Source organism: Polyodon spathula, chromosome 6, assembly GCF_017654505.1.
Source record: "Polyodon spathula isolate WHYD16114869_AA chromosome 6, ASM1765450v1, whole genome shotgun sequence".
Taxonomy (NCBI): Eukaryota; Metazoa; Chordata; class Actinopteri; order Acipenseriformes; family Polyodontidae; genus Polyodon; species Polyodon spathula.
Genome location: NC_054539.1, coordinates 11930484 through 11945869, shown reverse-complemented (window position 1 = coordinate 11945869; position 15386 = coordinate 11930484). Strand labels below are relative to the sequence as shown.

Here is a 15386-nt window from a genome sequence, read left to right as displayed (position 1 = left end):
TGTTTCATCACAGAAACAAGTTGTTTTATTCACATCCCTCTTCACATTTTCAGACTTAAGGAATCGTCATGCAGTTCAGTCGTGGAAGAAGGCAGAAGGTTGTACATCTGACGGGAGACCGGCAAGCTGACCTTTACCCCCAAAGCCTGCAGTTCTATGGACAACCTCCCACTGAAAACATCTCCCTTTCTGAGTTTGAGACCTTTGCTGTGGACAGGCTAAAACGTAAGCAAACAAAAGCTGCCTTTATCTTCATGGTTTTAAAATGATTAAGAGAGCTCACCCAATATAATTTTAAATTTTTTTTCCCCATGTGTCCTCTTGTTCGAAGTGGAGACCTGATTACAGTACAGTGATTTTGACGACATTGGCAAATGTATTCTTGGCAAATGTATCTGCTGTATTAAAGTTTAGTGTCTTTCTTGTGTTAATAGTTTTCACATTTAATAAAATATCTGCTGTATACTTAGTCTGTTTTAGTTCATGAGCAACAACAGAGCTTGTGTAGTTTATAACCACCTGCAGCTGCAAGTAGTAACAGGAACATGTCTTTATAGAATTGTTATGTAATATTTATTATGCAGTTGCATTACACTTAGTTTTTTGTACTGTAATTCTCTGTGTAAATTTGAACAACCATATTTTCTCTTCTAGTTCTCAAGACTGTTGAAAACCTTGGAGTGAGTTATGTGAAAACCTCTGAGACGTACTCTAAGAAGCTGGAGGGGGAGCTTCGAAAGCTGCAGTTTCCATACAGAGAGGGAACAGTAAGTACATGTTGTAAGAATGAGATTGCTTGACAGTGAGAGCTTACATTTTTGCGTAATACTTTGACTATCATATCAAACTATAGTGGTAGCTCTGATGAGGGATCCTAGTTTTCCGCAATAAAAGATTTTTTTTTTAAAATTTTTGTAAAAAAGGCATTATTCCATGAGTAAAGTAAAAGGGCTATAAATGAGTTTTCCCTTCCACATTGTAAGACTCACAAACAGTACTATTGGGTAACAGTTAACATATTAAGTGTTTATTGTTACACTTGTGTCTCTGTTGTATTTTAGTTTAACAAATTATTCTTACTGTAACCTTGTATTAGTGTAACACGTGTAAGTCGTTTTTGGATAAATGCGTTTAAATAAAATAAAAATGGTTACTTTCAAATTCTAAGCAAGTTACAAGCTTACCAGCCCCATTAATCAATAACTTTTTTTTTTTTTTACTTCAAATATTAGAAATTTCCCTGTTTTTAAAAAAAAAAAAAAAAATCATGTTAGTTCAACTCTGAGTTAGTCTTCGTCATTTGGACGGCTATTGTTAAAATAGAGCTGCAGCATTCCAGCTACAATTGGTCTCTTTGGAATGGCAACACCTCCCTAATATGTTTGCTGAAAAAATATGTGCCGGTTTTGTACAGAGCATGTCGGCTTTTACATACATTTTGACAAAATCTGAAACAGTTTCAGTGTTATTTGGCAGTTGCAAGACGGCGAAGTGATCCAAACACAGTGGTCTGTTTCAGTGTTTCTCGATGGCCCTGCTGTATCGGCCTCGCCTTGTTTACGTTTCCTTGCATTTGATTTATGTTTAGCGCTTCCCATGTGTTCTATGATGGTCTGCCTACGAGTGCAATCTACAGCCTTCTGCATGAAGTACAGAACAGAAAAATTACTATCAAAGTGATTCGTCCTTGCCAAACTCGCTGACCCAATCTTTAGGGGTGATCTTTGTTGTTTCGGCATCTTTGACCAGGGCCCTGTTCCTCGTAGCTGGCTAACTGAGTTAGTCGGATAACATGAGAGAATTCTGGCTTTTTCTGTTCCTCAAAGCAAGCTTAAAGTCTAGCCGACTAAGTTACCATAGCAACACATCCTTAATCTTAAACCTGCTCCAGCTCAGGCTAACTTAGTTAGCCGGATCTGTTTATAAAAACTCGTACTTCTACCCAATGAAAGCACTTGACAAACCCCTCTAAAATGGCAACGCCCTTCCTTAGAGATCCCATAGATCGAGGAGCAATTTTAATTAGATTTGCTTTTCGTAGTGAAAGGCTATTGAGAGATCGCCAAGATCCTTTGCATCATTTGGCTGTTTTGTATTTGAGCGCTATAGATTCGGTCGGCAAGGTATCATTAACCTATTAAATCTACTTGAGCTGTACATTGCCCGTACCATCCGACATACAAGGGGAAACGCAGTTATGCAATTTAATGAATAGGTTATCCCATCACTATCATTTATTAAGTAGGCTACATTATTATGCAGAGTTCCCCAACGTCATTGGTGCTGTGGACTGTAGTCAGATCACCATCAGGGCACCCTCAGGACCAAATAAGGTGGATTTTGTGAACAGGAAATCCTTTCCCAGCATTATTGTACAAGTACTTATGACATTATCATTTACATGAAATTAAAAATGAGCTACAATTCAGCAACCGATGCAAATAATGCAACATTTTAATGACAATTATACAATGCCAGTATTAGACAGTGGGTGTCAAGACTTTGGATAATACTGTACATCCATGACTTGACCTCCGTTATTCTCAGATGATCTGTGACAGATCCTGCGACATCATTGTCGCATGTGTGGTGCGCCACATTTTAAAAAAAGCAAAACAAAAAAAAACTTACGCATTTAGCTTATCGGCAATTTTTTTTCATGCTTCCTCTCTAGACTTGTCAGCAGTGTTGCATTTAGTTGTGATTTAAAGCTTTTATATTCCTCAAAAATCTCCATTATAAGCTCTTGCTCAGTCAGGCTGAAAAAAGTTGCGCTCTTTTTTTTTTTTTTCAACGTCATCTTTTTGTGAAGATCATTGTTTCAGTGCTTTGCGATTCTCCCTTTTGAGGTAGCACGAGCATGCGCAATTACCCGGATTTCTTAAGTCAGAATCGTGTTAACGAGACACTTTTAGCATGTATTCACCATCGAGGAACGGAGATAGCCTGACTTCAATTATTGGGTTAATCGAATCTGGCTAACCTCTGATTAGCCTGAATTAGTTAAACCAACTACGAGGAACAGGGCCCAGCTCTGAATACTGAAGTAAACTGAATTTGAATACCGGAAACAGTTTTGTTAAATATATGTGTTTATGTAAATTTAAAGCAAAATTGCCTGTGTTAATATTTATATATTATACATGTACTGATTTGGTTATTATCAAACAAACAAAAGCCTTGCATGTTTTTTGCCCCTCTCCAAGTGTAGAACTAAAAATTCTCAGAAAACCTGCATTATTCTGCAGCAAACGGATTCCTGTTGATGACCAAACAAGCCACTGGCATAAGTAACTTTACACACAGACTATCCTAGGATAACCAATTTAAATAGTTTGTGTCCTGAAAATAAAACTAGACATTTCTAAATATAAATATTAGATCTGTTTACAGTTATGTGGTTTCTGTACTACACTAGCGGTCTGCAGTTTAGTGTGGAATTAATCTCTCCTTAACCTGTATACAGGTCTACAGAGTAGAGTGTTATTAAATGAAGCATCTTGGAGACTGCAAACACAGTAAGAGAAACAAAGCATTCAGTTTTCTCTATCGAAACAGATAATTGTGGCCCTCCTGTGTTCCAGATCATTGCATTCATTGTTCCAAAGAACTGTGTTTCATCACCAGAGTTGCATGTCTGTTTTCTTGGCAGTGAAGTATATACTTTCTCCACTACAGTAGTTTACATCCAAGAGGTTTGTGTGTCTTGACAAGGCACAGAAAAAATAAACCAGTCTGAAGATTAGTGTTGACTAGATTTATTTTTTAAACTGTTGGATAAAACCAGGCAAATATAACTAACTGCCTTTAGTGGATGATGTCTCGTAGTAGTTTACTCATTTTAAGGAAATGATTACCAGTAAACTAAACAGTTATACTACAGTGAAGTCTTTATACTTTAGACAATTGCATTACATGACTTTTTTTTCTGTAATGTGCAGGATGAAAAATCATTGAATACGGAATATGATAAAAGAAGAAAAGACCACATCTCTCATTTTATTCTTCGTCTTGCATACTGCCAGACGTAAGTTTGATTCGGTAATATTACCTAAATTCTGTACACCAGTTATTGTAAGAAATTCTTAAAACAAAACATGGTCGATTTCAGTTTAATCAATTTTTTTTTTTCATATTTATTGTACTTGAAAGATGTCCATGCACTGTTGGGCATGTTTTTTATAACACTTGGGCCCCTATTTTGCTAAACATTGGCCATTTTAGATCAATTGAATGACAGTTATGTAATGCCGTACTGAAGACTGGTTTATTAATTTGTTATTGTATATTTTTACAGTGAAGACCTGAGGCGTTGGTTTATTCAGCAGGAGATGGACCTTTTTAGATATAGATTCCAAACACTGACTAAGGAAGGAGCCCATGCCTTTCTGAAATTCAACAACTTGCACTATGAATCGGTAAGTACTGAAGAAAAGCTAGGTTCTTTAAATAGTATTATATAAAGTAGAACATGTTTTTAAAACCCTATACTGAAAAATGTCATTTAGTTACGTGAAATATACAATTTTGAAGTTGTGTTTTTAAATATAGTTAAATCAAAGTTAGGCACTTTGATCATACAAGTAATTTGAGCATGGGTTTTAATATCATCTTCAGATCCCACTTCTGGGTATTGGATCTGTAGATAGATAGCTATGGACTGGAGAGGAGGGCTATAGTGTCAAGTTATTGACCTGAGGGAAGACTGTTAGACAGGGGGCTGTAACCCCTGAAGCCGCTGGCTGAGGATGTTGCACCCTGGAGGTAACGATAGTATTCCCGAGGGGTATTTAATTTTCCACTATAGCTTAGTCTGCAGTACATATTTAATACATGAATCAGTCAAATTAATGTGAAGCAAAGTTGGATGGTAAATATGGCTTTACATTTTGTTTAAGTAAATAAATAGTTTCTATCGCATGAAGTTGTCAATGTTTTTTTTTTTTTTTTTTTGTGTACAGCTCTCCGTCTAGTTTAGATTCTGCGTTTCATGTTTAAGTCCAGTTGAATTTGTTTGAATTTCAGAGAGTCAGAAAATGGTGACGTTTTAAATCACCATTTTAGTGTTTGGTGCATCCTTTTTTCTAGTATGTTTTGTAATTCATGTTCTAACTCGCAGTATTGCTGTTCAGCTATATTTTAAACAAAATGTATATAGTCATATTTACTATCCAATTTTGCCGCGCTTATTTTCATGACTGATAAATATGTGCTGCAGACTCTGCTCATAGTGGAAAATGAAATGCCCCTATGTGATGAAGATCCAAACAGTTAGACAATCTTGACACTGATTGTACCCTCTTGCTGTGATATCAGGACTGGCGATGGAGGCAGTGTGGCGCTTTTTACTGTAATGTGTTAAGCCTCTCTCTCTCAGCAGCAGTGTAGTTTTTTGATAGTTCTCAGATCTATTCTGAAGCCAGTGACATTATACAGCTACTGCAAGACGTGCCCAGCAGGATTACAATTCATTTGTCAGCAAAAGCTTGGGTGAAGGTCAGTGTGAATGAGGAAGAGGCTGCTGCATTGCATTTAATGTGAACAGCACAGATAAAGAGATTGAATGGTAGAAAAAGAGATTGTTTAGTAAGACCTTTTAGGGATAAAGGTCAGAGCTGTGACAGCAGCATGGCTGATAAACAGAACCAATTTCCAAGTTGCTGCAGTTCAAAGGCTGTGACAACCTACATGTGTTTTGTTTTGAATCTGCAGTCCCTGCTGGTTTCCTGAAAGTAAATAGCATTTTCCACGGGCCAGAAGCATGGTTGTTTAGCAAATAGAAATGGGTTTCGGTCATAAAACGTCTCCCACAATAGCCTCCTGCATGATTGCCAGATGTGTTTCTGCCAACGATAGATATTTAATGTATTTTATACTTGAGGGTCACCAACCTTATGTTGAAAACAGTTTAGTACGAGCATCCACCTTGCTGGAATTGTGTAGCTTGATGTGCAGGAGACCAGACTCCATCTTCCTTGACCTACAATCCAATTGAGAAGCTGTTTGACAAACTTCATTGTTGCCTTATGTTCCACAATCCTAAGCCTAGTCTGTGCTTCTGGAAGATTGGGCCCTGATCCTGCAAGATCGCTGACTGAAAAACAAGACCAGAAATAAACACTGTACACGGTGACCAGGGTTAACAATCTCCTTGGTGATGGGGGGGGGGGGGGTCAAGGGGCAGTAGCACAATCCAGCTAGCAACGTAATTGAGTCTGTATCATGAGAACAAGCATAGTTGGAAGAGATGCTGTCCTTACAGCTGCCTTTCCTCAAAACGTTTGAGTTTTTGCTTCTGAATAAGATAATAGGTTCTGAAGATCTTTCTGTTAACTTTACTTGTATTTACCAGCCGTAAAGACCCCCCCCCCCCCCCCCCCCCTTTTAAAATCCCTCTTGTTTACAGCAGCAGCCAAAAATTGCAACCCCGTTCCAAATTCCGTTACCTTCGAAAACAATTGGCAGCCGAGGAGTGCACTTTCTGCATAATCAACTCTCTGTCAGACCTGCGGGCTGCATTTGCGAATAAACACCTAGGAAAACTGACAAGATTGTCATGAGAAAGGAGCCAGATATAGGCAGGCGATGTTGCGGATGGTTTATTTTGTTTCTGATTTATTCAGTCATTTTAGAAATGTATTTTAAAATAAATACAGTTTACTGTAACATACACAATAGCAGTTTTTAAATGTGTGCCCAGCATACTTTGTCCGTGTCAGTAAATGTTCGGGTATTCTTTTTTGGGGATGTAAGGAAGATTCTCATTAGTTTGAGTTATTCAAAGTTTTACTGGCTTTGGTAGAAGCAATTGAAATTGGTATGTATCAGTACAGTTATGCCTTCAACAACATCTCTCCATTTGTTGCTGAACACAGTTCACATTTAAACTAGTAAGAATTTATTTTTTACATTTGTTTGTATTGTGTAAGGGTACAAAAGGCCTCATTTTTACAATCACCACTTTAATGAACAGTAGAACTTGGCATGGCTCAAGCTGCTGTGCAATGTCTTATGTCCATCTTTTTTATGGAGTCGTTTGACATTTTCGCATTACGAGAGGGGCGTTAGAAAGACCGTCCAAAGCGTTAATGTAGGCTTCAAGGAGTTGTCAATGGTCTTATTTCTGTTGGGAATCCTAACATGTAAATTGATTTACAGTGCTCGGTCCTTTTTTGATTTGTAATGTCATATACCATTACAATTCTGAAATGTCTTAAAGAAAAAGAAAAGTACTGTTGTATAATCACCAGGGGGTGCTATGGGTCTACTGTGTTCAGGATTGAGTGCCAGCTGTGCAATACATCCAGAAAAAGAACAGGCAGTATATAGAAAGGCAGCACTGGCTTTGTTTCCTAGTGGAAAACAACCATGGTTGGCAGTTTTCAGACTTTCTGAAATGCTGCATATATGGGAGACCTAATGGGCTAGAAATTGAGATAAGGCTGCAAACAAGTTGCTGTAATTCAGATGTATTACTGCCTTGGTGGGGTTTTTTTTCATAGTTTTTTCTTCTTGCATTCCTGTTTTTATTGTTGGGGTTTTTTTCTTTTTTTTTTTTTTTTTTTTAAATGTGACAAATGGCATCGGAAAATAGTGACAGAGATTTGATGCCAGTATTTTTAATTCAGAAAATATACCTTGATGGTTCTGTTACTTTGGAGATTTGAGTTTCAGCATGAAATATTGTAATTTAGCAAGGTTTATTTAATTTATAGTGACCAAAACATTATCTAGTGACACATTTTTTAACTCTATTTGTGATTTTGAGTTAGTATGGAGGATGTTCTTTAAGTAATATAATCGGTTTTAGCAGCTGGAACCACTGCTGTAGAATCCCTGAAACACTTCTCAAACTGCACAAGAGGACATCTTGCACAATAAGAGACATATTAACTTGATGTAAAAATAATTAAAATGGAATTCATAATTTTAAAATGAGCCAAAAACTAAAGCAAGATTGTTCACAACAAACAAGTATCGCATTTGCTGCACTATACACGTTCAGTGGTTCCAAACACATTTCTAAGGAACCACCTGAACAATATTATTTGTGGTAACACATTTACATATTGTGTGCCTGCATTTAAAAATAAACGATTAAAAGGTTTTAACTGAGTTCTCATTTGTAGCAGCAGACACAGGAGAGACTTAAACAGCGAGCATGTCTCTTAATTGATTTATAGAGTATCTTCAATGAATGAAGTCTTTCCAGATTAATGGTCAAATTATATTTCAGTCAGGGTTTCTTTTTATTTTCTGCCCAGAAGTTTAGGTCAGACAAAATGAAAATTACTCAATAGCGACTTTGCTTGGCTTTCAAAATCACCTATACATATTCTGCTTATCTTGTTGCTTCACCAATGGCTTCATTTAAAAATCTTCATTAGCATTCATGTTTTGCGACACTGTATTTAATTTGTTTTAAATTAAAAATATATATTATATGTATTTATTTGTTTTACCTTCAGTCTGCCCTACCAACCTTTCAGAATTTCATGGGAGCATTGCAAATGCAATTATAGTAATTTTACTTTATTTCCGTTGCTAATCGGATATTTACACTACCTGATCGAGAATAGTCTGCTATGTTTTATTTTTTTATTAAAAGCAGCAAGTTTAGTTTCAAATTCGTAGGTATGTTGAATTACAATTAGGGCTTCTGATTTTTGGTAAAACACCCCCGATACAAAAAATATTTAATCGTGTATAGCCAATAAACACTGGGAATGGTTGCCAAATGCTCGTTACTTAACCCCTTTCCCATTTAAAAAAAAAAAAAATAATAATAATAAATGCCTTTCCTAGTGCAGCTGGGCAATGTCTCTCTTTCCTGACTTGTATCTATAATTGATTCAATCTGAATACTTTTAACCCTCCTCAGCTAGTGGCAGAAAATTCCTACATTTCTGTTGGAGACTCCACTTGCGAGTTTTAAAACAAGGTTGCGATTAGGACCAGAGACTTGTTTCACGGGATTTTAAGCTGTATTAGTTATATAGGAAGGCTTTGAAACAAAATTGCAAATTGTGGCGAAATATAAAATGACAGCACACAGACAAACTCTAGAAGAGTGTGCCCGTGACCATAAGGATTATATTGAGGAAGACGGCAAAGGAAAGAAGGTACAACTTCATTGTGCAAGTACTGTCAAGTTACTATACATATTGTGACAAAGAAAACACCCAAGCATTTTGGAAAGTAACCGAAAACAGTAATCTTGAAAATAACCACCAAAAAATGAAATTAATAAACTGAAAAACAGAAGCTGTAATTTTATAATATGTTTTACTTCCTTGCAACACCTCCATGTTCAGGAAAATAAAAAATAAAAAAGCGAATCACAGGTTAGCTGCATCACAAAATGCAATGGAATTGTAAATAAGTGCAGTAAAAACAAACAGCAAAAACAAAGCCAAATATGCAGCAGTTCTGTGATGTCCACTGAGTTGAGACCTCCTAAATTCATTGCACCAGACTTCCAGTATGAAAGGCTGGTGACTTAGCCCTCCTGCACAACCTGGACCCGGGAGGAGTTTATGTCTCGGCACACAGAAGCATATTTAATGAACTATTTAAGAAAAGTTAGATTGTAAACTTTAAACCTGGGATATGGTGACGTTTATTCTATACAGTATATCCCCACTGCCATGCATGCCATTTATTATCCTCAATATATAGGTTGAAAGTCCTATAAATTGAAGTCGCTGATGCAGACAATTATGTTGACGGAGTGAGTGCGATCGCAGATGGTTCTATAAGATGTGGTGAAATCAGTTTGTTGGCTTGAGCTCTCCACAGTAAGGTGATACTATCCAGGTAAAATGCATGGTGTGTTGATTGCACCAATTTGCAATTCCAATTGAAACAATTTATACCACTGGCTTTGTGCCGGTTTGCTCCTCTCCACGGCTGTGGTAACATTTTGTAGTTTTCAAAGTGAGTTTGCGTTTTGCTGTTTACAAAAAGCTTTTTGGAAATCCATCCGGACAACCATCAGCTCACACTGGAATCCTGCATTACATATCCATTAACTGATGATGGAATTACCACTGATTAAAATAAGACAAGTCCTGGTGTTATGCTTGACTGGTATTTCCCATGGCACTTGAAAATGTGTTTGTCTCTGAAGCTGCCCATGTAGTGTAATGTGAATATTTACGATGGATTACACCCCCTCCCCCCAAACACACTTTGTTTTGTTTTATTATTGCACTTCTTATTTTAGATAAATGATGAAGAAAAGAACAAGCTGAGAGAGAAACTTATCTTCTCAACTTTTGGTTGCAGTGGCATCAAAGTTGAACACCACGACTTTTACAAGGTAAATTGAGTTAAACAGAAACAACGGACCACTGTTATTTGGGTAGATGCTTGTTAACTTTCCAAGGCCTACCACTTACGGTACAGCTGCTTTTAGTTTTTTTTTTTTTTTTTATATTGTAAATACAAAATGCACATGGCTTGGATTGTATGTGTTATTTTTTTTGTATTAATGATTCAGATATTCCTAAACCAGTGTTGAAGAAATAATTGCCAAGATGCTAATTATAGTAATTAGTATCAATTAAGCTATTTAAAGAAAGTTTGAGATTGCATTAGTAGTGGCCTATAAAAATAAATACACTTCTGCAAAAAGGGTAGAAGTAGCAAAGGCTTGACTATGCTTAACACTATGTCTAACACTTTTGATATTCAAACTTTGCATAACCGTTGGTGCTTCTGTATTTCTTGCTTTACTTTTTAAACAGGTTCCTTTCCAGGATGTGCTTGATCTGGTTCGAGGCCGAAAAGTCTACCTCCGTGAAGGATCAGCCTACATCCCCCATCAGGAAATTGTTGCAATAGTCCTGAACGACTTTCGAACCAGGCTCTCGAAGGCGCTTGCAGTAAGTAACATAATTATTTAACTTTCAAGTGGAAAGTGGGGTAAATGTGGGATGGAGGATGTCTGTTTTGATTTTAGAGCATTGACTTCTGGTACATTCCATGAATAATTTAATGATTCGCAGAAAAAACACACTATCTCACTATAAAGCTATCAATTTTTTATTTATTGTAGGAGTTCCTGGGGGGAATTGTTGCTCAAAATGTAAGGCTGTATATCAAAGTGTATTTTCATGATATCTTTAGAATCAACTGAGTTTGTTGAAACCAGTCATTATTTTAGTGGACTTATTACTATCGGGTGGATTGAATTTTAGGCAGTGGCCAAGGGGAAAGGTCGTCATCAACACGGTACAGTTAGCCAACATATTTGATCTCTGGTGTGGAAGGATTGTTAATTTTTTTGTTTTTACACCATGCACCATAAATCGTGCACAATATATAACCCTTAATGTACACTGTCTGGTCTCCTCAATCAAAAGAAACATGGTATTGCTGTACAATGAGACATAGGATTGTTTTGAAGTTGGCCACTTAATAATAAAGTTTTAATAGTCAGTGGAGAATTTCACACATTGGCAAAAGTGCAAGGTAAGGTTTATAGAAAACTATGGTTATAAAAAATACTAGTATGCCCTATGGATACAATATTTTCCACTGTCTGGTGAAATAGACTTGTGATTCAGGAGATGTCTATGTAGCTCTATTTTTTAAACGAAAAATACAAAAACAGATCTAGCTTGTTACCAGCTAGAAAACATAAGGCATATGTTGCCTTTGCCCCTTGTACTATAAATGTGCTGTTGCTGCTGTTACCCAGAGAAACTAGTCGAATAGCCCATTTATTTTTATTTCTTTGGGAGTATTGGTGCTATGCATGCATCCCTACAAAGCTCTGCCAATGCAGGTGAATTTAGAAACATGACATCACTATTGTAAGGCACCAGCAAGTTAATCACAAGGCTATTGGTGTAGCCTTCTTGGCTTTGACATAAGATTTATTCCAAAGCCTGTAATTTTAATATTGATTTCCATTACATGAAAGTAGATGTTTAAAACTTCATGCTGATTTGAACTCTGCTCTCGTCAAGATAGGCACCATCTAAGAAGTAGCTTTACAGTAAACTAATGTGATCCATCTGCATCTCCATCCATTTGCGTTTCCTTCCATCTGATGATGCAGATATCCTTCTGCCTGGTGTTGATGGCTGAAGTGTAATGCTGGCTCCAGGGATCAGCTTATTTTGACTCCCCAGTGCATCAGCACACAAAATGACTGCGATGCTGGCTCCGGAGATCAACCACAGTGTGGTCTCCCAAGCGCATCAGCATGTAGGGCTACTGATTTTCCACGGCATTGGGAACTAAATTGGCATTTTGGAAATGGAATTCTGTTTTGCAATTGCACCTTTTTTTTTAAATAAGTAAAATAAATTAAAAAAAAAAAATTGTCTAGTTCTTTTCCTATAAAATATAATGGATTGCTTTGAAAACTACTCTACCCAGAAACCCAGCGATGACACTTGTATTAAACATTTTTGTATGTTTTATTTAGGTCATTGGATCTAAACAGGTGGTTTTGTGGGCGTCACACTGAAGGACTGTGTCTGTTGCGTCGCTGCCTGTGTGTTATGAGAGTCGTGTAGTTTTTAAAAAAGCAACTAGCTGTTTTGTGAGTTCTATTTCAGTGGAATAATTTGAGTTGTGTGTGTGTGTGTGTATACAAAAAAATGGAAGAATTATATTTCGTTTATTGCAAATCTGTTACTCAGTCACCCGCTCAACACTTGTAACTTAATACTACTACGTACTCTGACTTTTTTTTATTCATATTTTTTGTTTTTTTTCTCGTGCCGCTATAACGTGGCTCTCTCTACTGTAGCTACTGTAGTAAGAACAGAAAATGGTGAAAATTGTACATTCAACAATGAGTGGACCAATAAATGCAGTGCCTACAAAAAGTCTACACCCCCTTTCAAAATTCACTTTTAGTAGGTGTTTTTGTTTTTCATTTATCTACACATCACAGATCAGGGGATGGGTATAAAAAAAATATCAAAGGCTTTGAATATCCCTTGGAGCACAGTCAAGACTATTATTAAGAAGTGGAAGGTGTATGGCACCGCCAAGACCCTGCCTAGATCAGGCCGTCCCTCCAAACTGGATGACCGAGCAAGAAGGAGACTGATCAGAGAGGCTACCAAGAGGCCAATGGCAACTTTGCAAGAGCTACAGGCTTTTTTGGCCAAGACTGGTCAAAGTGTGCATGTGACAACAATATCACAAGCACTCCACAAATCTGACCTATATGGTAAGGTGGCAAGAAGGAAGCCATTGCTCAAGAAAGCCCACCTTGTATCCTATTTGAAGTAAGCAAAAAACACTCTGGAGATTCTGTAGCCATGTGGCAAAGTTTTGTGGTCTGACAAAACTAAAATTGAACTTTTTGGCTTAAATGCAAAGCGTTATGTTTGGCGCAAACCCGACACTGCATCACCCAAAGAACACCATTTCTACTGTGAAGCATGGTGGTGGCAGCATCATGTTATGGGGATGTTTCTCATCGGCAGGGACTGGGGCACTTGTCAGGATAGAAGGGAAAATGAATGGAGCAAAGTACAGAGAAGTCAAGAAGAGAAGAAAAACATTTGAGTTAATACAGGCAACAACTTTCTTATTTGTATTAGTTGTCCAAGGTATGTATAGTGTTGAACTTTTCAGCAGATTCAAGAATTTAAATTGATTCAGAATACATACAGAAATGTAAATGAGATGGTAACATTTTACTTTAGGGATGCATTATAAGTGGTCATATAGAATCTGTTAATTATGCAACTAACAGTTGCAGATTATGGACAGGAAATAACACTTGATGGCAATACATAATTTAAATGATGCAACAAATCATTTTCAAACTTTAAAACTGGTTCTGTGAGATTCTATGATGTTTCAGCATACAAAGTTGACTTTTCCCTCAGTGCTAAAACAGCAGAAATGTTACCAAATAATCAAACATTTTTAAAACATCAATCACTGTTCTTGTCAGTATGTCAAGCAATTGAGTGCATCATGATTACATTACAGTAACCCGTTATTAAAAGGAAACAGTTTGTTACCCAGTGACTGTTTGCTCATCTCTTTGTTTTCTTTGGGGAAAATCTAGTTATAACGAGCCCATGAGTAAACCAACCCTGGCTAAGACCCCACCTTGCATCCTGTCACTGTGCCTTAATGTTGCAGGTGATGCACACAAAGGACGTGAGAGATCCTCACCCACCCAGCGGTTTAGGTGCTATGGGAGAACATCATATGTTGACCTGTTGAGGAAACTGATCCTGCTCTGTTCCGTTATCCATCGGTCTTGCCAGCTAAACGACTGCATTTCTAATGTGTATTCGGTGGGGGGAGAAATAATGAAGTTTATCGTTTGCTTTATGAATGTGTCGCATTTTCTCTCTCCATGCTTCACCTGTTAAATGAGTTTACTGAAAAACAATTCAGGTTTTTTAAAAGCTTAGAAATCTGTCATTGTGTTATATTTGAGTATTTCATTAAACTGTACATGCACCGGGATAATCTCATTGAGGTGACTCATTTAATGTGCAGGTGCTGTGGACATAGTGGGGAAAGGGGGTTCCATCCATAGGTGGATTTTCTTTATTTTATATTGTTCATATTTGTTTGTCTGAATTTGTTTAATAGCGGTTACAGGCATCATTTGATCTGATTTTATGTGCTCTTCTGCAAGACTTATGTTTTAATATTGTGTTTAGAAATACGATTTTTCCAGGAGCTTGGCCAATCTTAATCAATACTATGTATTGTTAGTTATTTGAATAGATAGATTTAAGGAAAATGTTTTTGGGTAAACCCTTTTTTTTTTCCTGAGATTAATCAAGACAGTGGTAGTGTTTACCAATGAAAAGACCGTGGTCTTCATTTATACATGATTTGCTTTGACATGTCTGTATTCTGTTCCGGATTACGAGGTTAACTGAAACATACTGTTCATGTTTTCATGGTCCAGTGAAGAAAAATAGACCTCAATTGAAAATCCATTTTCAGTAAATGGCCTGTAAATATTCTCCAAATAGCTGCAATAAAGTGGTAATTTTGAGGGGAAAAGACTGTAGATATGAGGACACTGTCAGTGTATGGACAATTTTTAAATCAAAGATTTAATTTCTTACTCAATGGAGTTGTGCTTGCCAATAAAAGCTGTTTTTGTGAGTGAATTCCCTCAACATGTCATTGTGATATTTCCCTGCCTGGGGTATTCAATCTTTCAGAACCTTTATGCCTAGCTATAAAACTGTTCTGTTTTTGGTACATATTTTGGTTCCACTTTAAAATAATGGCCACAGATTCTTCTGAATTTACAATGTATAGTTACTATTCCTGTGGTGTTCCCACTTGATTTATGTGTATGCAATACATGTGTTATTCAGAGGGTGCTCTTATGCAGTGTTTTGAAACTATTGAAATAACAATATGCTCGCAAT

General features: G+C 36.9%; 1 protein-coding gene across 4 annotated transcripts in view; it reads left to right on the top strand.

Moving 5' to 3' along the window:
* Nucleotides 1-15386, top strand: part of prim2 (DNA primase subunit 2) — a 126628-nt gene that overhangs the window by 6961 nt on the left and 104281 nt on the right. For all 4 annotated transcript variants that reach the window (XM_041252090.1, XM_041252092.1, XM_041252091.1 and 1 more), the window contains exons 2-7: nt 54-225; nt 655-767; nt 3942-4027; nt 4298-4418; nt 10226-10321; nt 10749-10886. In XM_041252090.1, coding sequence (XP_041108024.1) covers nt 69-225; nt 655-767; nt 3942-4027; nt 4298-4418; nt 10226-10321; nt 10749-10886 — 711 coding nt within the window. In that variant the 5' untranslated portion in view covers nt 54-68. The remainder of the gene's footprint in view (nt 1-53; nt 226-654; nt 768-3941; nt 4028-4297; nt 4419-10225; nt 10322-10748; nt 10887-15386) is intronic.